The sequence below is a fragment of the Calidris pugnax genome, unplaced genomic scaffold (genome assembly GCF_001431845.1).
Source record: "Calidris pugnax isolate Ruff unplaced genomic scaffold, ASM143184v1 scaffold52, whole genome shotgun sequence".
NCBI classification, from domain to species: Eukaryota; Metazoa; Chordata; class Aves; order Charadriiformes; family Scolopacidae; genus Calidris; species Calidris pugnax.
Window position 1 is genome coordinate 1240756 of NW_015090811.1, and position 24037 is coordinate 1264792.

Here is a 24037-nt window from a genome sequence, read left to right on the forward strand (position 1 = left end):
TCTTGGATGTCCTGGGACATCTAGGAAATGAAACAGTTCCAGTAAATTTTTTGCCGTAGTATTTAACTACTTGGAATAGAGCTTCACAGGGTGGAGCCTATTATCCACTATGGTTATTAAGTCAAACAATAAGAGCCAAATGTGTAGGAAAAAGAACACCAGTGAATTATTTTTAGCTTTTCCTGAAACCTGCTTCTAACAGGAAGGAACAGATATGTCAGTAGAAAACAAGTCAATCAGTGGTTGCCTTATGTCCTGAAGATCTCACTTTTACAAATTTATCTTGTTCTAAGGACTTCCAAGGCTGCTGTCTTTATTCAAATTACTATGTTTTACTAACATCTACCCTATAATTTGTTGTTTGCTTGTTGTCATGTCACAGAATATCACAAGTTTTACTCCACGCTGTAATCATTCTCAAATTAAAGCTTTAGATGCTCTGAAAACCTTTATAATATGCAGGTTTAACAGATGCTGTTTGATAGTGATTTCATTTAATTTAACCAAATAGAAAAAGAATCGGCAAATAACTCAATATTTCATATCAGCAAGGAACGAGTTCTTGCTTGAAGCTAAATCCTTTGTAGACCGCAGATTGTCAAACTGCAGAGCCAAGTTGTCAGGCTTGAAAGTGTCACGTAGGATGAAGTGCTGCTGTCCCTTGGAAACCTATTTGCAACCTATCGTGTTGAAAGTCCAACAGAAAATCTCAGTTCAGCATCCCTAACAGTGATTTTATTTTTATATTTATTTTTTTAATACTGTCAAGTCAAACTCTCAGCCTGCAGCCTCGAACAGTTGCGTTCTTGAGATGGCAGGAGGTGAAATGAGGGAATATGAAGGTGTTCTGGGGCACCTTCCACCTTTGCCAAATGGTGGCACGAAATGCCGCTGGCTACACAGAAAAGTAAAAACTGGAGGAAATGAAAAAAACCACCCTATATTTAAATGTATCTATATAAAATAGAGGTCCTTCTCTCCTGTTTGATTCTCCTGCATAGCTGTATGTGTGTGTGGTTAGGCTCTGGAAGAGCAAAGCAACAAGGAAAACACCTTCAACCCTTCTCCAGGGTTACTGAAACCCTGACTCCACTGCCAGGGCTGTTGAACTGGTGTTGACTATCTTCCTGGTGGATAGAAGTTGGCTTATAGAGAGCTTGAGATACCCAGCGAAGGAGATGTTGGGCTGGAGGCGAGTGAGTAGTAGTAGTCAAATATCCCAAATTGGACAATAATTCCTAAAATGATAAAACTGAATTAGAGCTGGAATTGTAAGGAAATAGGCTTAACTTTCAAAAAGCTTTATTTGAAACTAAGCAGAACTCTGGAGGACGTATTTTCAAAGGTGTCCTCCGAATCTACCTACCTAATGTTACTCACCAGCATGTTCCTGTAAGTGGTACTCCAAACTGAAACCCCAACCTTCTGCAGAATGCCAGGTTTTGGTATGAAAGCTCTGACTCTTAACTCAAATCAGACCTGGTACATCCATTTTGGTGTGTGCGAAGTCTTTATTTAGGAAAATACATCAGTACACTTCCAGCAGGTATGTGTTCCTGAAATAAACTTGTAAAACCAGTGAAATCTTTGAGGTAAAGGCTTCAGACATTTTATAAATAGCGTTTCCGAGTACTTGCCGCTTAGAGCGCCTTATCCTTGAAATGGTATGTTATTGTTCAAAAAAAGGGAAAAATCTTGATGTACAACATGAATGGCATATGTTTTTAAACCGAAGGGGGTCTTTGGGGGCTCTTCAGCATTGATTTCCTCTGGAGACTTTAAAATACACATTGTTCTGTGGTGAACTCCGCCATTGCATGTGTTTATGGGTTCACACATGTGGGAGTGCTAATTGCTATTGTTTAGAGCAACACTTGAAATCTGCTCAGTTACGGCAAAAGAAGAATAAAATGTACTTTTCTTGTCCTACTTCCAAGGTGTAATACGAGCCCGGTTTCCCGCTGTTTTAAAGCGTTGCTGGCGCTCTATGAAAAATGCTGTCCTGCGAGAGAGAAAATAGCAGACAGAAAAACAAGGGCTTTGCTATACACCAAATTCTGTCAAGTTTGTTTTTGGTTTTTTTTTTTCCAGTCTAATCTCTTACAGCTACAGTAATCTTCATCGTTAGTTGTAACGGTGGCAGGTAAGACCGTTTTCAGACAAAAATGTGACCTTTAGGTTGGCGGTGTGCTCTAATTGGTTTCAGTGATAGACCCCTGCACAAGTGGGAATGGAGGATGCTTGCAAATCTGTCAAAATGAGAGAGGAATTGTGAAATGCCAGTGTCATCCAGGGCATTAGCTTTCTGCAGACAGAAAGTCCTGTTTAGGTAAGAAACTATGGACCATTTATTGAGAAGAAAGGTTCTAATCAGTGCTCTGGCTTACTGAGCTTTGAAAGGAAAGGAATATGTTATACAAATATATGTATGCATTTTGAAACAGCAGTTCTCTCTGTGATATTTATGTCAGCCCGTAGTCTTGAAGGACCATTTTAGTAATGAAAATTACTCTGTGATCTCTTAAATCATGCTTTCTAGCTACTGGATTTGTAGATGCTGTAGTGTTATTCTTGTAGGGTCCCTTTAAAATAATGCCCCAGATACAGCTCCTGGAAAATTGGTTCAAGTAACACTCTGAACCAGGTCACCGAAAACCTATTTAGAATTCAAAAGGCTTTTTAGCCGGAGAACTGTTTCCATATTAATAGAGAAACTACTGTGAAGGGAGAAATCACGAAGTCTAAGATTTCCAAAAAGAGCTTAAAAAGTTTAATTCCAAAGTCCTGTATTTAGTGTGGGATTTTCAAAAGGATCTAAAGCATTTCTGACCCGAAATGTGGGGGAAGTAGAGGCCAAAGTACCTGATTTTCTTGTTCAATATGATGCTTGGAAGCTGGATACTTTATCAGTTTTACAAAGTGCAAAGCATCCGTGGACTTCACGGCGCACAGATTTTTACCAGCCGTGTCAGGATCAGGGTACTTACTCAGGTACTAAATTCCTCCTTTTGAAAAAGTTGGCCACAGTTTTGCCCATACTTAAATTGTTGGCTTATTTATAGAGTACAGGGTGCTTTGCAAAATACTTACTCCTACCCTGAGTGTTTTACTCAGTTGCTTTAAGCCCTTCTGCAAGTAGAATCACACACCTCAGTGATTCCCCTCGCACTGGGGTTACTCATGAGTAAGGTTACTGGAAAAAGCAAAGTCTTTTCAAGTAGCGTAGATGCTACACTGATGATTAATAGATGGAAACAGCAGTGGGTTTAATTCTAGGGTCAGCATGTTATTTGTTTTATCTCAGATACATCTGACAATTCTGTTAATTTATGTATAATCTAAAGCCCTAGCAACTTGCAATGTTACATATTGGAACAAATTGTCTTCCCAACCTCGTGGCAGCAGTCTTTTGGAGCATTAAGCGTCATGTCTTACCATGGGTTTACAATTATTGGTTTTTCTCCTAGAAATTACTCAACATATTTTGCAAAATTCAAGCTGGTACTTGACTCTTTGGAAATGAAGCTAGAAGGAGACAGAGGACATCTAAAGTGTCAGACTTTAGCGATTAATTATATTTAAAAGATACAGAGAAGCGTGCATGATGGTGGCTGCCGTTCGGTTTTCCGACTTTTTGTTTTTCTATTTGAAAAAGCAGAAGCAGGAGAAAAGAACATTTCCAGCATTTGCCAATGTACTCTCCTTGCAAAATGGCAATTAATTACAGAAGAAGGAGAAATAACCCATTTTATTTTAAACAGCAGCTCCTCACATGGCTGCTTCGGAGATGCTGTCATTTATCCTGAAATTTTCATGAGCTGGTGTGTGGTGTTTGCGGTGCCTGGGGCCTCTTTTTGCAAGTTGGCTGATTGCATTCATAAAGCTACTTGTGTTCAAGTACAAGGGGCCACGGGTACCGCACTGTAACCAGCACACGTGGAGGAAAAAAAAAACCTGTTAGAAAGTGGTTTGCTGGGGTAAAAGGTGAGGAGCTGCCCACTGGATGGGTCTCCCCCATGTGGGACCGACCCAGGATCGTTGGGATGAATAATCTGTATTTCGCCAGCGAAATGTCAGAACAAGAGAAGGAGCGGGAGGTGGGTGTGAGATAATGCCAGTCTGTGCAAGGTGGCTTCTGTTTCTTGCAGAGAGGTATTTAGTGTAAGCTGTTGTTGGGGTTTTTTTCCCAATTATTATTCCTTAAAAGCACTTCCTTCCTTTTCCACTAAGTTTTTAGGCAGACGGATGCCTTCGGTGGCATTTAATTCCAAAATCCAGACTAAAGAGTGGAAAGCTGAGGAACAGAGTGCTTGACAGAGGACTGGGTGAAGAACAGCTTCCCCACGGAGGTGATACTCCTCTGATTCAGAGCAGGTGTCTCCCTGCTGGGCTTCTGTAGAAGCAGCTGCAGGATTCAGGGATGTGACAGAGAAGATCTGTCTCCATCGTACCTGCTGAGACCCAGCAAATCCAAACCATTTGACATTTGGGAAATCATCAGATATTTCTCGCTCCATTCATTTAAATATCACAGCTGTGAGGACCTAGTGATAATTTTAAAGTGCTGGGAGACAGGTTTTTTCCTGAGTCCTTCATGTGGCTTCTTTTGCCATTGCTTTTGGTGTAGGAATAATAAACAAGCTGCTTTGGCTGATTCTGTAAATATAATGTCTGATGCTGTAAATATTCCTGTTGAAAGGTTCAAGGTCAGCAGTGTTTAGGAAAAAAAAAAAAGATTATTTTGGAGAATATTGCTGTGAGTTCAGTGCTCCTACATTCATCAAATGCTGTCGTTTGTAGACTAACATCAGGATGCTCTTTTCAGTCGATCTTTGGAAACGCACCCGTGTGCGCGTAGAGCGGCGTTATTTTTTATTTGAATATCCGAATGAATGTCTTTGCCTTTCTCTCTGCTTCGCAGACGTTGATGAGTGTGCAGAAGGGAGAGCCAGGTGTGCTCATCGTTGTGTGAACACTCCAGGATCCTTCACCTGTGACTGCAACCCCGGCTTCGAGCTGGGGGCTGACGGGAAGCAGTGCTACCGTAAGTGACGCTTCTGCACCCAACGCCTTTCAGGCTGCCTTATCTGCAAATGGCTAGGCTTCCTTTTTAATTCAGTTGGATTAGCACTCCCAGCAAAATAAATGTATGCAAAAGCTCAAGCTTAATACTATTTTCTTCATCTTCTGCTACTGCTGGTTTTGCAGGTTGATACATTCCTAAGCCTGTGTTCACAGACCTTAATTACTGCATTTCAAAGACCAAATAGCCCACTTGGTTTATCTTCAGAGGCTGGTGAATTCTATTGCAGAGCTACCAAAATATTGCTATCCTATGAAATGTAGTTATTCTTGCCCTCCTCGTCCCATTTTTTTTTAATGTACTGGATCTGATGCAAAAGAAAACCAACACGATGTTCTGCTCTTGTCTTTATCTGTCTGTGTTTACTTATCTTCCTCCTGAGATTATTGACACTGTTAAGTAGATGCCTTAAAAAAAAAAAAAAAAAAAAAAAAAAAGGAAAAAGCAAGATTGGGGATAAAAAAAAAAAATAGTTGAACAACTAAAATTTCTCCAACTAAAACGATGCTGAACCTGTTGTTTTCCCTCACATACCTCCCTCTTGCCAGCGGGGTTTCTTAATCAACCCTTCTTTTCTTGAGAAGGGGAGTGACTCCCAGCACTGTTAGTTGATAGGTGATCCCTGGGCTGCCCTTGAGGGCACATTTAGGTTAATAAAGGAGGTGATGTGGAAGGGTTGGTGGTATTATGGACCTAACATAAGCTCACTGGAATGCAGACAAAAGCATGACCTGTTTGAGCAAAGAGGAGGGCAAAGATCGTTCAATCTATTAATGCTGTGCAAGAACTTCCAGCAGAATTTCCTTAGGAAAATATGCTGCATGCCAGAGAATGAGTGCTTTCTTTAAGAATGTGTGTGTAAGAAATACTTATTGAGGGTGAAATTCAGTTTCAAAGCATTAACATACATTAAAACCAAAAACCAATTATGTGAGAGACATCCTGGAGAATTATTTCAGAGGTGATGGAGAGCTGTGAGTAGTACAATGGTGGAGGAAATGCAATTAATATATAGATATGAAATGATCTGTTATGGGAATAAAAAAGTGGTTTAGACCATTTAGATTTCAGTGTGATTTTCTGATAATATTTTTTCTCGATGTTCAGCAGATCTCAGGGGGTGGTGATTCTCTGTGCCTTATGTACAATATTACAGAGCAAACAATAAAAATAAAAACATTCTGCATATATTTATGATCAGGATTATCCCAGTGTTTGAGCAATTTACAATCTTTGTTTATTCTTTCATTTCCCCAGTGGCATGGGGAAGAGCTTTTATTCCAGTTTTACTGATGAAGAACTGAGACAAAATAAATGATGAAGATAGTGTATAAAGTCAGATTCTGCATTGGATCGCTGAGCTTCCTAAATCCCAGCTTAACGCACTGGGCAGGAGACTAGATTTCATCTCCCTGGTGCAAATAATTATACCATGCATGAACGTAGTCCTCTATATGTGTTCTCCTAATTTATAGCCTCTTCCAGCTAGACTTGTATTTCTTGTCGTCAGGCAGGTTGCTCCTTGGGGGCACAAAAAGAGATCAGAGCCACCGACACCAATGTGTCCGTGAGCCACGGCAGCAGGGAAGTGCCATCCTTCTGTACCACATCTGATGGCCACCACTCTGAGCTGGGGGTGTTTCTGGAAGGGAAGAATGATGGCTCCTTTAGGGAGGGTGTTTCTCAGTTCTCCTATATAGTACAGGAAATTAACTCTTCTCTAAATCTGTAACAAGACAATCTGGCTAATTCTTCAAGAGAAAATTTGTAACTGAACTTATATTTTGTTTTCATCCTAAAGAAATTGTTTAATGAAGTACATTGGTGGAATGAGATGGGCAGATGTTCCCTTTCTTTTATGAAGGTTTCCACTGGACCTGACCAAAATGTTGTGAGAACTGTCCATCATAGCCAAGTGCAGGAAGGTGGGATGGTCAGTCAGGGTGAATGGGGCTGGTGATGGCATCTTACCACCACCCTGTCTTAATTGTAGGGGGGAAAAAAGTCTTAGCAGAGGAGCTGCTGTGTGGCCCCTTGAAGAGACATCAAAGGGTCAAAACCTGCGGATGGAGTTTCTTTGTGGTTGGGTGATAGACCAACAGGACTCTGCCATGAAAATTTTAAAGCATTTGTGTTTGGTGGATGTTTCAGAACCCAAGTTTTTTGCATACAAAACTGAAAGCTGATTTTTGGAAACCGTAAGTGTTTCTGGGTTGAGATGAGTCACCTGGGTTCCTCAGATGGTTCCTTTCCTCCTCAGGGGCAAGGGCAGACCTCACTGTTAGGTTCCAACAAAGCATAAATCTGAGGAAACCCGTGAGCGCTCTCGTAGCCGGCAGACTGCTGAAATGGTGAGCTGGTTTTACACTACCAAAGCTGAGAGCATCCACTGTTACGACATAAAGGAGACAAATACCTGGAGCTCAGTGACTCCAAAACATGCCCTTCTTGGGTGCGTGTGGGATCTGAGTTTCTATTTCCTGCTGCAGCAGTCGGCTTACGGATGCTTTTTCTACGGAAGGCTTATTCTCCAGTGACTCTCCCCCCACTGCGCTTGCTTTTTTAACATCCTTTTGATTTCTTTCTCTGCAAGGCATCGAAATGGAAATTGTCGATAGCTGCCAGGACAGCAATGGTGGCTGCTCTCATCACTGCGAGCACACGACTGCGGGGCCGCGCTGCTCCTGCGACGACGGCTATCGCCTGGGTGTTGATGGCAAAACGTGTGCAGGTAATTCCTGGCCAACGCTGCGTCTCGGCGGGAGGAAGGAGGAGATGTGGCAGGTCCCTGCCAGGGGAGCTGGCAGGAGAGCTGTCACTCATGGAGATACCTTCCCATCCCTTGCCCTTCTCCTACAGGTTTTAATTAATACCGTCCTCCGGCGCTTCCTCCAGGGCTGCTCCGGCTTGCCTTGCTCTGCGTGCTGGCTGGGATTATTAATTAACGAGGGGAAGGGGTTCTGCCTCCCAAGTGGAAGATGACACTTTGGTGCGTCACCAGTTGCTGTGGCCGTGTCTCATTGTGTCCAGACCAAGCATCACTTGGCCGAGCTTTTTTCCTTCCCTTCTTCAGGCGGTGGCTGGGATGAGGGTCGGCTGTGGCTGGGAGCAGTAGCTCTGCTCTCCTGCAGTGCTTCGTGCGCAAACTCCGCTTGGTGTTATGGAAGTTGCTCTATTTCCATCAGATTTGCTCGGTGATGAGATTGCACTTCTGGTGGCTGTGAGAAGTCTCACTTAGGAAGTGAAAGTGATAGAGTTAGATTTGTTTTTATTTCGAGAGAGGAGCTTAAAAAACTCCTTCGCGTTTTAAACGATTTTACAATGTGGGTTTTTTTTTTTTTTGTTTACGACTTTTGCTGTGCAAACTGTATCTCATTCTGGTTTAGACTCACTGTCACCGTGCCATTAAAATTTTAAAGAATAGCCAAGAAGAGGCGGGGGGGGGAAGGAAATAGAGCAGGCATCACAGAGCAGTGTAGAAAAACATGGGGAGAGGTGGAGAGGGGGAGCTCTGGTGAATGTGAGAGTCATTACAGACGAGAAGAGTCTCTCAACAAAAGAAGCCAAGCGGAGGAGAGAGGAAGGAGAGGGGGAGGAGGGAAGCACTGAGGTCTGCAAGGACAGTTGGTGCTGGGGCTTAAAAAGCAAAAGAAAAGAAGGTCAGGGAGGGAGATTGGGACCCTGAGCCCCGCAGGGGTGGGATGGGTTGCACAGTTTGGTTTGTGTGCGGATGAGAGGAGGCAGAGCAGCCTCCTGCCCACAGCCCTGCTCAGTGACCTCCTGGTGGAGATTTCAGAGGGACGCAGTTCCTCTGGCCACAGCGAGGGAAGTGAGAGCACAGGGGAAGGGTTTGGCAAGGCTGAGGACGTGAAAAGCTGCTCTTAACAGCAAAAAATCTTTTTGTTGGCTGCACGTTTTGCATTCCTACACAGACAAGGGGCTGTTGCCAGACCCCAGAGCAAGGCATCGTCTGAGGTGCTGCAGAGGAGCTGGGTTTGTGACATTTCTGGAAAATACTCCGCACTCAAATAACCTGCATTAATCATTTTCACGCTGACCTCCTCACCCTGATTGATTAATTACATTTGCTTTCTCCTCTTTCTCCTGCCGGTGTTTCCTAATAATGTTGGTGCTCCTTCCAAGGTTAATTGAGACACTGACCTTTCCCATCTGCGGCTGCTCGTCTGGGGTGACGTTCAGAAGCGCTTTGCAGACTCAGCATTGACAAGGTGGCCCTTGAATGGCCACCGACCCGCTCAGCGGGGCTGAGATCAGCTGAGAGCCTGCAGCGAAAAGATAACAGCTCAATCCTTGTATCTAATCACCAGAACAGCAGTGTCTACGATACCAATTTCCGGATGGACACAGGGCAGAATAAGGCCATGGGCAATTAGGTATCAAAAACCACGACTGCACCCGGCAGATGCGGGGTTGGATCAGAGCTTTGTCTCACTAGTAGTTTGCATTGAAAAAGGTGGAACATACAGAAGTGCAAATGGTTAAATACTGTTAAATAGATAGTATTTGTGGGCTGGTGGGAGCTAGTTCATAGAATCATAGAATGGTTCGGGTTGGAAGGGACCTCAAAGATCATCGAGTTCCAACCCCCCTGCCCTGGGCAGGGACACCTCCCACCAGACCAGGTTGCTCAAGGCCACATCCAGCCTGGCCTTGAACACCTCCAGGGATGGGGCAGCCACAGCTTCCCTGGGCAACCTGTTCCAGTGTCTCACCACCCTCATAATAAAAAATTTCTTCCTGAGATCTAATCTGAATCTTTTTTCTTCCAATTTAAAACCGTTTCCCCTTGTCCTATCATTACATCTCCTGGCAAAGAGTCCCTCCCCAGCTCTTCTATCGAGATACCCTTCAGATATTGAAAGGCTGCTATAAGGTCTCCCCGAAGCCTTCTCTTCTCCAGGCTGAACAATCCCAGCTCCCTCAGCCTGTCTTCATAGGAGAGGTGCTCCATCCCTCTGATCATCTTCGTGGCCCTCCGCTGCACCTGTTCCAGCTGGTCCATGTCCTTAATTGTCACTGTTTTTTGTAAACCACCTGGTGGTAGTTATGACTTGCAGAAATTACTTTACTGAAAGAGTGGTCAGGCACTGGAACAGCCTGCCCAGGGAGGTGGTGGAGTCACCATCCCTGGAGGTATTTAAGAAACGGGTAGATGTGGCTCTTCAGGGCATGCTCTAGTGCCCAAGATTATTGGTTTGTGGAGGGGTGTAGTGTGTGGGGCTGTGGATGTGGGGTTTAGTTGGTGGGTGGGGGTTTTGGGTTTGTTGCTCTTGGGGTGGTTGTGGGGGGTTTTTTGTTGGTTTGTTTTTTGTTTGTTTGGGTTTTTTTTGTGGTTGGACTCGATGATCTTGGAGGTCCCTTCCAACCACTAAGATTCTGTGATTCTGTGAAAGGATGCTTTTCCCTGGACATGGAGGGTACTGGGTGCTGTGGGAGAAGGTGGAAGACAGCTGCTCTCAGGATTCAGACAGTGTTTTATGTGGGTGAGGGCGTAGAGAGGCATGTGCTGAAAAGCTACCGAGGAAAACGGTGGCAGCAGCTCAGAGGGTGTCCAAGGGCTGAAGGAGCTGCCTCTTCCTTGCAGAGGTGGACGAGTGTGAGACCGGAGAGTCCTGCTGCTCCCAATTCTGCATCAACTACGTGGGAGGCTACGAGTGTGCCTGCAAAGCGGGGTTCCAGCCCAACGCCGACGGCTGCGCCTGCGACGGTGAGTCCTTTGGTACCAGTGCTTTGGTCTGACTAAGCCCAACAGCAGGAAGAAGACACGCTGTCAAAGCTCATCCCGGGGCTTTGTGGGCATTTCCTTAATAAGGGAATCGGTGACCGTACATCAGCTTTGCTGATAAGGTTTTACAAATGTGTCATTTCCACTTTGTGAGACTGGAATAATAATAATAACCCAGCATCCAGCCTGGAGAAGTGGGGCCGTGAGAGACGAGCCAGCAGAGAGGAACTTCTCCTCCTCTCTCCATGGACACTGTATATTGATGTGTTAAAGACTGCTTCTACAAAAGGAGAGCCCTCAAAATAACCAAGGGATCAACGGAGCTTAACAGCTTAAAGTAGCTGTTTTCACTTGAGACAAAAACATAGGTGAAATAATCCGTTCCATGTTGCCTTGAAATGTTTTAATATCTCCACTACTAGAGACACGGAGAGCCAAAAAATACTAAGAAAATTGGGTTTTCTTATGTGCAGAATAATTTTTCAGCTGCAGCCAGACACAAAGGGCTCCCTCCAAGCAGAGGTACTTGCACCTAATCAGCATTTATATCTGGTTTTTTTTAGATGTGGATGAATGTCGTCTTGATAATGGCAACTGTGACCATTTCTGTGTTAATTCTCTGGGGTCATACGAATGTGCGTGTAAGGAGGGTTACAGGCTTGGTGTTAACAGATGGTCCTGCATCGGTAAGTTGCTTTTACGTGTTGAAGGCCATTTAAAATGTGATTTCGACAGAGATTCACAGATCCTGGGATTTTAGGAGCCCGACTTGAGCTGTCTCTAAACGTGGCCCAGGTGGAGCCTGCATGCAACACGTGGATCCCAAGTTCATCCTCAAGTAATGGGTTTTGCCGAAGATTAATGGGAGATGAACACTTAAATCCCCTGGACACGTTTGAAAACCTAAACCTCATGTTTCGGAAATAAGTACTATTTTGACAGTTTTCTTGCCCTATTTGATGAAGTTTAACATCCTGTGGAAAAAAGGCAGCCAGATTCTGGTTTGAACCAAAGCAAATTTGGCACTAAAGTCAGCGGTGTGATTCTGGATTTCTGCCAGTGTAACCAGTTTAGCCTGGCAAATTAATTTTATAACCAAGTTTAACACCTGCTATTTTTGGTATTTGGTATTTTTGGTATTTTAACCAACTCCAAAAAGAAAAAACCTTAGGCAGAGTTTGGTATTTTAACCAACTCCAAAAAGAAAACCAACTGATTTCCCAGCTCTTTGAGGCTCAAATTTTTAGTTTCTCTGAAAATAAATTGGACAGCCAGCCTCACTCTATATTTGTCATCTCCAAAATGAGCTAGAGTAATGACCTTCATTAACTAAAAATAGTCTCAAACTTCAAATGAGGAAAATTAAACTCCTCGTTTAATTTTTTTTGGGCTCTTTAGGAGCAGAGTTTATTTCCACAAGGAAGGAAGGGGAAAGATTTCACATACACCCCCCTTCTTTTTCTCTTTTTTGGAAAGCACAGACTCTGTTTATAAATACAGATGAGAAAATGAATTGGCTGTGACCGCCGTGCAGACTGCCCAGGGAGGTAGCTGGAAAATCTACTAATAAAAACAAGATGTAAATGAGAGGAAAGTGTCGCAGAGAAAGACTCGAGGCCAGGTCTTGATGTCTCCTGTGTGTGTGTGTGTGTGTCAGCCCTAGGTGGGGAGGAGACAGATGTGGAGGAGGCGACGGGGTTCGCCGGGGCTCCCGGGCTGCAGTTCAGAGGTCCCCCCCAGCTCCTTCACTACGCCCTCGGTGCCCTCTACGAGGATGAAGACCCACGAGGAGAACTCACCCTGGTGCACAGGGTCGGTGAGTGAATGAGCAAGGCTTTTAGCCATGGCAGCAAATGGGGGGAATAACCTTGGAAAGAGGATTTGGGGTGAGAGTGATGCTGGGCTGGCCAGGCTTAAGCCTTCAGGAAGAGCAGAGGAATCACAGAATCATACGGGGTTGGAAGGGACCTCTGGAGATCATCTAGGCCAACCCCCCCATGGAGGAGTGGTGAGTGTTAATCCTGCTTTCTGCCTGTCCTCCGTGTCAGCAGGGAGGAGGCATTGCCACACATCCCATCCCAAATGGGACGTGTTTGGGGAACAGGAAGGCTCCCTGGTCGTAGCTGTTGCCACCTGGGTGCATCAGGGAGGGATGGGAAAAGGGGGCAGCCCAGCAGGCAAGGAATGGGAGGCTTCTTTGGGAAAACAGGGTGTCTGCACAAAGCCCTGGAGGCAACAGACAGAGAGATCCTGTTCATCCCATGGGCCTGAGGACCGTGTGGGTTACTGCAATGCACAAAATCCACCAAAGCTGCTCTACTGAGAACAAACCCTCGGGAAATGTTCCCTTTCTCCTAGAGGTAGGAGAGGGAGTTTGGGAAGTGTGTGTTTACAAGCCCTCATAATAATTTGAGATTTTCTTGCTTAAGATATTTGCCTCCTTGTTTGTGCATGGGGGAAAAAGCCTCTGGAGATTCAGGTCCCTTTTGATGCTTTGGGCATGTTTTCTGGGAAAAGCACATCCCCATCCATCAGGCTGGTGAGGGCTTGGCACAACTGGTGGCATAGAGACCACATGAGTACACAGAGTCACAGGAGTGGGGTGCGAAGCAGCATGTCCCTGTGCCTTCTAGCAAGCAGCTTTTCACCCCACCTGGAATTTGCATGGCTTCACCACTTGAAAGTATTATGAGTTTGAAACCCTGTGCTTTCTCTCTGATGTCTGCAGTATGTGCTGGTGGGTCTGAAATTTCTTATTTTTGTTATGTATGTCCTGTGATTTTTGTACGAGCTCTAATTACTCATCGGAGGACTGTGCCCTACAGGCATAAATCATAGAACTGGTCTTGGTTTTAATAAAAAATTAACTTACTTTTATGAACAAAACTGTTAAGACCTCCCAAATCACATAGCATCCAGCCGGACTCAATGACACTGGTAACCAATTGGGAAAGTGATAAATGAGATAACCACGGGCAAAATTATCAGGCCTAGAAACCACAATCAAATATTTATTGGCCAGTTTTTGCATGTTTTATTTATATTTAGCCACTTAAATTTGGGTGTTTTCAGTCATAGCTGAGCATCTGCGTTTTTTCTAAAGCTGAGGCTTTGCAGCACGTGATGGTTTATAAGAAAAGGTGATGGAGAAATGAAACTTTTAATGGTTTAGTAAGTTCTTTTACCTTCCAAGTATGAATTTACTCATAGAATGGTTTGGGTTGGAGGGGACCTTAAAGATCACCGAGTTCCAAGCCCCTGCCACAGGCAGGGACACCTCCCACCAAGCCAGGTTGCTCCAAGCCCCATCCAGCCTGGCCTTGAACACCTCCTGGAATGGGGCAGCCACAGCTTCTCTGGGCAACCTAAGCCAGTGTCTCACCACCCTCACAGGAAAGAATTTCTTCCTAATATCTCATCTAAATCTCCCCTCTCAGTTTAAAACTGTTACCTCTTGTCCTCTTGCTCCACTCCCTGATCGAGTCCCACTCCATCTCTCCTGTAGCCCCTTTAGGGACTGGAAGGGGCTCTAAGGCCTCCTTGGAGCCTTCTCTTCTCCAGGCTGAACAACCCCAACTCTCTCAGCCTGTCCTCACAGGAGAGGTGCTCCAGCTGTCTGATCATCTTTGTGTCCCTCCTCTGGACCCTCTCCAATAGGTACATGTTCTTGTGCTGAGGGCCCCAGAGCTGAAGACAACACTCCAGGGGGTGTCTCCCCGGAGTAGAGCAGAGGGGCAGAATCCATTCCCTCACCCTGGTGGCCATGCTGCTGGGGATGCAGCCCAGGATGTGGTTGTCTTTGTGGGCTACCAGCACACATTGCTGGTTCACGTTGAGTTTCTCATCAACCAACACTCCCAAGTCCTTCTCCTCAGAGTTGCTCTCAATCCATTCTCCTCGCAATCTGTGTTTGTGCTTGGGATTTCCCTGACCCACATGCAGGACCTTGCACGTGGCCTTGTTGAACTTCATGAGAAGTACGTTCCTGGAGAAGTTAATTAATACTTACAGACATATTTTTGTGCTGCTTTCTATATTATAAAAAACCCCCACACTTTAACAATAGGCTGGTGCAAGTAATTAAATATTTTCTATAGCTTGAGTGACTTTTGGATGTAGAAGCATGATGTTTTTAATGGTAATCTGTATTCTTCTCCTGAAGTATGAATTTGTAACCTCTTCCAAGTGGGAGCACTGGGATTCTGAATGTCTCTGAAAGCTTGGGCATTTGTTCAACTACAGAAAAAGGAGCAGTTGGGTGCCGAGACCTAGAGGAAATCTGGCCTCGCATAGAAAATTGCTGGTGAAAAGCAACGAGCCTGCTGACTTAACCGTTAGCTGAAATAATCTGCCAGCTCGCTCTCAGGTGTTGTTCAAAATCCCCTTCCAAAAAGCCTCCAGCCACATCCATAAAGCCTCGAAGGCAATAAACTGGCCCTGTGGATAGGATCTTAATGTCACCAAGGTATTTTAGCAGAGAGTGAGATTTATTTCCTATGCCTTTCTCAATAGATCTCACAAAGAGAGAACATGAGGGTATGTGTCTGCACTTGCGTTTGGGTGGAAGGGGGAAGAGGAGGGTGGGGAAGGTGAGAGGGAATGCATTTTCATGTTTTTTAGTTTTTCCATATAGTCTAACTCTTCTTTTTTTCATATCCACAAAGAAGAAAGGAAGTGATAAATGTATATTATGCTTTGCTTAACACTATGGTGTTAAAAATATCACTGGACTATGCTTAAATAGCACCACATCCACCTACTGCAATAGAATAACAAAATGGAGAGCCTAGCAATGAGAAAAGGAGATTATCTCCCAAGAAATATTCAGTTATATAGAATATTATCAAGTATTAGGTTCAAATTCACTTTTTCTGAAGGCAAAATGGTAGTTTAAGAGCTCTTTGATGGGGAATGAAAGCATTTAAGGGAGTTAATTCCAGATAACGTCCCAGCTTTCCTTTTATTTAGATTCAAAATTTGAAGAGGAAAATTTGGGAGTCTCCATTTAGGACTGTCTTTGGGGATGAATCAGTGGTATTTGCAACACTAACAGCACGAATACTCGGGGTTTTTTTTTTCAGTCTGTCGATGTTGTGCACGTTCCCTTTTGCGCTCGTGCATTTGGAACAATATAGGTAAGAGCTTGTGGAATTATTTTTGTCTGGATGCTCGCTAAACCTTCTGTATTATTTTTTTTCCTTTTTTTTTTTTTTTTTCATTTCAGTTTGCCTCGATAACACTTTTGGCAACGACTGTAGCTTGAGCTGTGAGGATTGTCTGAACGGAGGCAGATGTAACAGCGAAGGCAGCGGCTGCGTGTGCTCGCCCGGGTGGAGCGGCATTATCTGTAATGAAAGTGAGTACGGTGCCTTTGAAAGGTGGGGACTTTGTCCTACTGCTGTGACCCTGCAGATAGCTAGGAAATAGGAATAACCTGTTGTGCCTTTAATCTCTAAAGCTCTCCGAGGAGCACAGCTGCCTCGTAGGCAGATCAAAATTTTATTGTAATGTGGCACCTTAAATAGAAATGGTAAGGGTTGCTGCAGTGTACAATAGGAACCCGCAAGCAGCGAGGTCTCTGCCCTCCAGCGCAGGACACTGCGGTACCCCTGCCCAAGTATTTGTGTTGCTGGTCGTTTCTATTCACTCTGCTGCTGGAAACTGCCAAGGTTTGCCTGCCTGCCATGCTTCGCTCCACAACTTGCCTCGCTGACTTTCAGAAGTCTGTCCTGGCAGCTGGTGTGACAATCTGGGTGGAGGTAGATTCTAAACTCCATTATTTTTCCTTTAGAGCATCCCAAGTCATTGCCTCTTTTTTATTCTTTTTTTTCTAGTGTTGGTAAACTTGGCTCTGGATGTCTTTTTTTTTTATTATTAACATAATTTTCTTGGGATGGTTAAGTTTTAACATTGGAAATTGTATTTTTCAGAATTCTCTTGGCAAGTTAGCCAGTGCCCTTCGTAATAGCTTTCTGCTCTCCTCATTCCTGCCTCCTGGTAGAAGATCTTTCAGGTTCAGAACATTGTGTCAAAACCAACTGGAAAGATAGAGTGGTGATGTTTTGATGTACCATGTGCCATTCTTCATCTGCACTTCAGCAAAAATTGTCTGTTGCTGGTCTGAGACTTCCCACAGCAGGTCCTCTGCATGTTTGAGATGGGTCCCTCCATTTCATGGTGTATGGTGTGATGGCCCATCATGCTGAGAAACTCTGTGCTCTCACTGGTGAGACAAAGAGATGACAAAGAATTATTACTTAGCATTGGTAGAGAGCAATCTTCAGGCTAATCTCCAGCAAGATTGTTTAGGGGGCGTCATCACAAGGACAGAAAAATAGACAAAAACCAGCAAATGATTGAAATAACAGTCTGCCTGCAGTTATTCTGGGAGACTGATTGTGGGTTTGGGTTGTAAACACTGGGGGCAGCTGAGAGAATAGAAATGAAGAGGATTAAAATGATAATTTCTAGGCTACCTAAAACAGTTCAAGCTATCAAGTTAGGATATTCTTACTTCTATGCGTAGTTCTCTAGTGGTTCAGGATAGATTATAAACATTTCAAGACAGGACACAAATTCTTTCGTTCACTTCATAAATAATAATAACATTTTTGGTCTATATTTACAGTAGATAGCCATGCATGTAATCTGGTGGAATTCATCTCTGGAATTTAGAGGACTTTAATGGGACTGCATTATTGAGCCAAACCTGCAGTCCAATGAAATAGGCATTGGCAATGATAAATACAATATATAATCTGTATGAATTAGCCGCATGTGATTACTTTCACTCTTTTCTGTCGCTTTCTTAATAATATAGCATAGTTCATGGGTTTAGGGTAAGCTAAACAGTTGAGAAAACTGGAACTAAATTTCTGTAATAATGCACCAAGGAAACCAAATGGAAATTGATGTGAAATGTCAAGTTTCTTAATGTACATTGACAAAATGTCAGTTAAGTCAGATGACTTCAGCAACTGTATTTACTCAGCCAACTCAGGCTGCAAACAGTGGAGCCAGGCTTCATTTCACAGTTTGTTTTGCAATGGAGCAGTGAGGGCTTTAGGAAGGAATCCCGAGCTGATGTGGATCCATTTCTGCCACGATCATCTGGGGAATTTCAGAGACTACCTTAGGAAAACACAGCATTATTTTTATAATAGTATTTGGGAAGAAAAAAAAATAAATATTTAAAATATTTATCTCCGAATATTCCAAACTGTGCTCTGATTTTTAAGCTTTGTACTTTATAGGCAATGTTTTGAGCCCCGTGCATTGTGTGGAGCGGAGCATCGGCAGGGGAGAATTCGGATAAATCCTATAGTGCTTCACATAAGTAAGCTTGGTTAATTCAAGAGTCCTTTTAAAATTAGCTAGTAAATATTAGATGGAAGTGTATTTCCTTCTATAGAAAGAATATGAAATTGTTTAGAGCCCGCTTGACTAAAGACCCTTTTTTCTTGCTCAGTTTTGATGACCGGAGTCTTATTTCATTTCGTTTCTAGCAGAGGGCAAGGATTTCTTGGCCCGTTCATCTTCCCTGCTTTCTCCACAGCTTGTTCCCCCGGGACGTACGGCAGAGGCTGTGCCAGTGTTTGCAAGTGCCAGAACGGAGGCTCCTGTGACCCCGTCACCGGGCAGTGCCGCTGTCCCCCCGGCGTGCACGGCAAGCTCTGTGAAGATGGTACGGTCCCCCTTGCCTGCCCATGGCCAACCTGTGCCTGAAACCTCACCGCAGCCTTTCCCTCCTTTCTACCCTTCACTTGGGTCACAACAACCCCGTGCAGCGCACGGGCAACCTGTGCCTGAAACCTCACCGCTGCCTTTCCCTCCTTTCTACCCTGCACTTGGGTCACAACAACCCCGTGCAGCGCTACCAGCTGGGGGAAGAGTTGGCTGGAGAGCTGCCCGGTGGAAAAGGACCTCCTGGGGCTGTTGGTTGACCGCCGACTGAATATGAGTCAGCAGTGTGCCCAGGTGGCCAAGAAGCCCAACAGCATCCTGGCCTGTATCAGGAACGGTGTGGCCAGCAGGACTAGGGCAGTGATTGTCCCCCTGTACTGGTAACTGGTGAGGCCCCACCTCGAGTGCTGTGTCCAGTTTTGAGCCCCTCATTACAAGAAAGACATCGAGGTGTTGGAGTAGGTCCAGAGAAGGGCAACAGAGCTGGTGAGGGGTCTGGAGAACAAGTCTTGTGAGGAGTGGCTGAGGGAGCTGGGGGTGTTCAGCCTGGAGAAGAGGAGGCTGAGGGGAGACCTTCTCACTCTCTACAACTCCCTGAAAGGAGGGTGTAGCTGGGGAGGGTTGGTCTCTTCCCCCAAGTCACGGTTGATAGGACAAGAGGAAATGGCCTCAAGTTGCACCAGGGGAGGTTTAGGATGAATATTAGGAAAATGTTTACACTGAAAGGATTATTAAGCTTTGGAATGGGCTGCCCAGGGAAGTGCTTGAGTCACCATCCCTGGAGGTATTTAAAGATGGCTAGACATGGTGCTGTGGGACATGGTTTAGTGGTGGTTAGTGGTTTAGTTTTAGGTTAATGGTTGGTCTTGGAGATCTTAAAGGTCTCTTCCAACCTAAATGATTCTATAATTCCATCTAGATGTAATTGTGTGTGGTAAATCTTAGGGCCCCAAATAGGAACAGGCTCTGTTGTGTGAGATGTACTATATCCCTATGACTTGCCTTGCAGTGACTTTTGTTTTAATAATAGACAGGATAAAGGGTGAGAGAAGCACGTGCCTTGTAAGGATGGACTGCACGGGGCCCCAGGTTGGTGGCAAGTCAGTGTGCTCTTTTCTGTAGCACCTGAGAGAGCTGATCTGGTATTTGTGTTGTGTTTTTCCACCCAAAAGGTTGCCCAAAGGGTTTTTTTGGGAAGAACTGTAACAAACCATGCAACTGCGCCAACAACGGCTATTGCCACAGACTGTACGGAGCCTGCCTGTGTGACCCCGGGCTCTACGGGCGCTTCTGCCACCTCAGTAAGTCCCTGGATTTTTTTCTGATCTGTTTATTTAACATATGCACAACGTAACAGTTAAAAAGGTTTCACGTTGCTTATAAAATCAACACGACTTCGGGTTCTGCGATGATCTGGGAGTAGTGAGAGGACATGACTTGCGACGCGTGGCGGGAAGCCCCAGAAACTTCATTAATCGTTTCCTCTAGCAATTAATCTTTGCCATAAGGACTGAGATTTACTGGTGCACAAAGGGGAGGACTATAGGTAGGGCTGGGTTGGGATGGGCAGGTTTAACATGAGGGGTTTTGGTGCAGTTAAAGTCTGGTTGCAGCCAGTAAGTGGCTGCCGATAGGGTTGGAGTGGGAGCTGAGGACCAGGGCTGGGGCAGGATGAGGGCAAAATGTTAAATGGGAATAAAAAGAATCAAAACAAAAATGTTGCAAAGCAGATGGTCAAGTTTATTTGCACTTAGAGGTCTTGTTTGTAAAATCTGTGCGAGATTGAAAAATAGTTGTGTGATTATTTTTTTAAAATTTTTTTTGGTGAAAGCTTTTGTCTTGGAGCGTATCCAAATATTTTTTCATTCAGAAACTTAACGAAGTTTGCTTTGAAAGCTTTCTGGTTCTTGCATTCATCACATATGGCTTGAAATGAAATGAATTACTTAATATAGGAATCATGTAAACTATATTTTACACACCCACACGTTAATAGGCGCTGTCACGGGCATGTGGATGTATTGGCTGAAAGCAAAATGAACGCGTTTGCTTTTTGCAGCAGTTGCATTCTGCGGCAGCCTGCGATTTCAAATAACTCCTGCATAATTACAGAGCTAATGATTCCTTTTCATCTGGCTGCAGCCTGTCCCAGGTGGGCCTTCGGAGCCGGCTGCTCGGAGGAGTGTCAGTGCGTGAAGGAGCACACGCTGGAATGCAATGCCAGGAACGGGACTTGCACCTGCAAGCCAGGTTACCACGGCAAAAAGTGTCAGAAAGGTATAATAGAAAGCCAGATTCCCTGTGTCTGCTCATTCCTTTGTCCTAGTGTTATTTCTCATCCTTCCTTCCGTTCACTTTGTTTGGCCACTGCTAATATATTCATATTCTACTAATTATTTTGTCTGTGGCTTTTCGTACAACACACTCCACAAGAGCCTGATATCACAGGGCTGAGAGGGACATCAAGGGGAATACTGCTTAAAGAATGCAGGACTTGTAGCCTGATCAAATGACAACAGAAACCTAGAGACCAAATTCTAATACAACCCTAAATAATGAAGATTGTGGGAGTTTTCACTCTTTTTCTTTCCCTTTTCCACTCAGACAGCAAATAAGTGACAAAACCTGTGTTTTATGGCAGCAGGATTACTTGTGAACAGTTTCAGTAATGCTACTTTTCCTTCAGATTCGCCAGTCTTTGAATTCAATTTATTCTTTGTAGTTTTTGGGGGGGTAGTTCAAAGAGAATTGTATTCCACATTCATGTTTGCATGTCTCAGTAGCCCTCTCCAGACAGTAATGGAATAACACAATAAAGATTCTCCCTTCAGATTCCTCTCTGGGCAGGCAGGAACGTGTCGGGTTTGTGACAGGAGTTCTTGGGGGGGTTTAGTGGAGAATAATAGTGACAATATTTAATATCTTGAGCGTGCTTGGTGACATGCTCAGTTCTGGGGGAGAGCATCCCTCGCCCAGCACTGGCTTTGCACCAAGGCAGAGAGCAGCAGAAGGTACGGACAGATAAGGAGAGTAATTCTGTAATGGCTGTAATTGAATATATCCTTAAGTATTCTGCCACTCTCTTTCTGGGTTGTATTTAAGCAGTAACCTCTTCGAAGTGTCCGTGCAAGTGTTTAATAAGTATTTACACTTTGTTATCAGCACCTCTAAAATGTACATTAAAATAGATTTTCTACAAATTTCTGCCAAATTATTTTCTGACTTTTGTTCAGTTTTTCTTAACTCTTCCATTTTTTTCTGATACATATTCTGTATCTACTTGCATTTTCCAGAGTGCATGCCTGGCTTTTATGGGGCTGGTTGCAAACTGAGGTGCAACTGTCCTCCTGATGTGTCGTGTAACCGTGAGACGGGAGCCTGCCAGCATCCGTGTCCACCTGGGTTTCATGGAGAAGAATGCCATTTATGTAGGTACTCCCTGCCTCTTACCCTGGGAGGTACGGTTTGGCTGGGAAAGCTTACGCGGGAAACTTATGTTCAGATACAAAATTTGCAATAAAAAAGGTACATTTGTTGTTGGTGAGAGTTGGCAGCTCCCCACTGAAGCCAGACTGGTATTTTGCTGTTTGTAAAGGTGGAGGCACAAGGCTGAGGCCAGTTACTAAAATTAACGTTTGTCCAGGTAAATGTAGTTCCTTTTAAAGCTTCAAGCACAGATTTTCTAGAGCTCTGTTGCAATTAATTCCAGACTGCTGTTTGCTGAGGCACTGATGACACATAGATCTCTTGGTACCAGCACAGCTCAGGTGCTGGTGGTGGTGTCTCCTAATATCCCCAAGCTGCTTCCTTCCACTAACCATGTCTTTGGGTTCCTTTTGACCAGCTTGTCAGCCCGGGAGCTTTGGGGTGAACTGCGGGCAGAGGTGCAGCTGTGGAGAAGCACCGTGTGATCCAAAGACGGGGCAGTGCATTTGCCCAGCTGGGAAGGCTGGTGCTACATGTGAGCAAGGTGTGTTGGTGTGGAGTAGTGAGCATCTTGCTTTCACAGAAACAATAAGAAATGGAATTACTCTGTTTTTTACCAAAACTGCTGTAATGCAGTGTGCTTCATGTGCAGAACAGGTAATCGATGAGTCTTGATGCAGAACATTCGACATCCACCACATGGGATTGTCTGTAAAGGAGAGAGTGTGACTCAGTTACCCTGTCTTGTCTCTCTGCTTCAATTATTAATAGTGATTTATATGTTGGACTGGGTCTATACAAGTTGGGCAGTAATACCAGGGCACTGCAGCAGGTCCAAGTCCCAGAGCAGAGCTTGGGACCATGCTGCCATATGCCCACAATGTGCTCCAGGAGCCTTGGCCAAGGACAGCTATTGTGGAACCAGCAAGTGAAGGACCTGGTGAAGGAATTAAAAGGGGGAGGATTGTTGTGGGTAATTAAGTAAAGGGATGAAGAAAGTCTCTAAAGAACTCTGCACTACCAATGGGCCACAAGATGCTCCTCAACCATTTTCAGTGCTCTGGCTGTTGCACACCTGAGGAGCATCAGCCCTGCATGGACCCAGATTGTGGCTCACTGCTTCACGGGGCAGGAACCTCGCCAAGAAGGTAGACCTGAATGAAGACCTGGGCTCCACCTCATGTCCAGTCCCTCTGGACTGTATGACCATCATTGTCCCCCCTCAGCCCAGCAAAAATACAGCAGTAGCCCTTCCCTCCTGCATCTGTCTGGCATCTCATGTGCTGTTCTCTTCTAGATTGCCCAGCGGGTCGGTGGGGACCAGACTGCCAGTCCTCCTGTGAGCCCTGTGCCAACGGGGGCCAGTGCAACAGAGAAACTGGAGCCTGCGACTGTCCCCCGGGCTACACCGGGGCATCCTGCTCTGCCTGTAAGTCCTCACATCTGGCTTCTCTCTGAAAAGAAAGTCAGTTTGAAAATTTGGCTTACAGTCTGATTTTTACCTTCTCGCTGCTTTGTGAAATGCTTGTTGCGTTAGACACGCTGACCCAAGATAAAGTGCTCTTCAGCTTCAGGAATTCCCCGGGGTGGATTTGACATTATTTAATGGAGGGAGATTACAGATAAATGCAGATGACAAGCTAAACTGCATCCTAAATTGATGTTATCATCAGGCCAAATTTATGGCAATGTATACTTAGAAATACAACGTTTAATAGCCACAGTGCTTGTGTTGTGATTGTGGTTGCTTGGCAAGGGGTGCTGGCCAGTTGGCCCATATGGCATCACTCCTGGGTTCTGTTTGCAGCAGCACTCCTTGATGTAGCTAACTCGGGGTTAAATAGGAGTGAGGAAGAACGAATAGTATCAGATCCACCAGAAACCATGGGAATATGGTCAAGCAACTGGTCTGTGCTACTGTGGCACAGCTCATTGTGCAGCCTCTGGGTATTAAAGGCAGCTGGAGTGTGGCTGTCGTGCTGGAGTAGACAGGCTCTCAGGAACAGCACTGCTTCATGCAAGACCTCAGTGGTGGAGTATTATTTCTCCTTCTTAGTCACAAAATGGCTTTTGATGAAGGTTCACTCAGCACTCTTTTT

General features: G+C 44.7%; 1 protein-coding gene across 7 annotated transcripts in view; it reads left to right on the forward strand.

Annotated features, from left to right (window-relative positions):
- LOC106886152 (multiple epidermal growth factor-like domains protein 6) overlaps positions 1-24037 on the forward strand; it is a 216600-nt gene that overhangs the window by 154629 nt on the left and 37934 nt on the right. For all 7 annotated transcript variants that reach the window (XR_001411584.1, XR_001411585.1, XM_014938859.1 and 4 more), the window contains 12 exons: positions 4922-5044; positions 7677-7814; positions 10689-10811; positions 11393-11515; positions 12487-12645; positions 16054-16185; positions 18385-18513; positions 19685-19813; positions 20655-20789; positions 21806-21940; positions 22357-22482; positions 23236-23367. Coding sequence is in view for 5 of the 7 variants with exons in the window: in XM_014938859.1 (XP_014794345.1) it covers positions 4922-5044; positions 7677-7814; positions 10689-10811; positions 11393-11515; positions 12487-12645; positions 16054-16185; positions 18385-18513; positions 19685-19813; positions 20655-20789; positions 21806-21940; positions 22357-22482; positions 23236-23367 (1584 nt within the window). In the remaining 2 variants the exon portion in view is untranslated. The remainder of the gene's footprint in view (positions 1-4921; positions 5045-7676; positions 7815-10688; positions 10812-11392; positions 11516-12486; positions 12646-16053; positions 16186-18384; positions 18514-19684; positions 19814-20654; positions 20790-21805; positions 21941-22356; positions 22483-23235; positions 23368-24037) is intronic.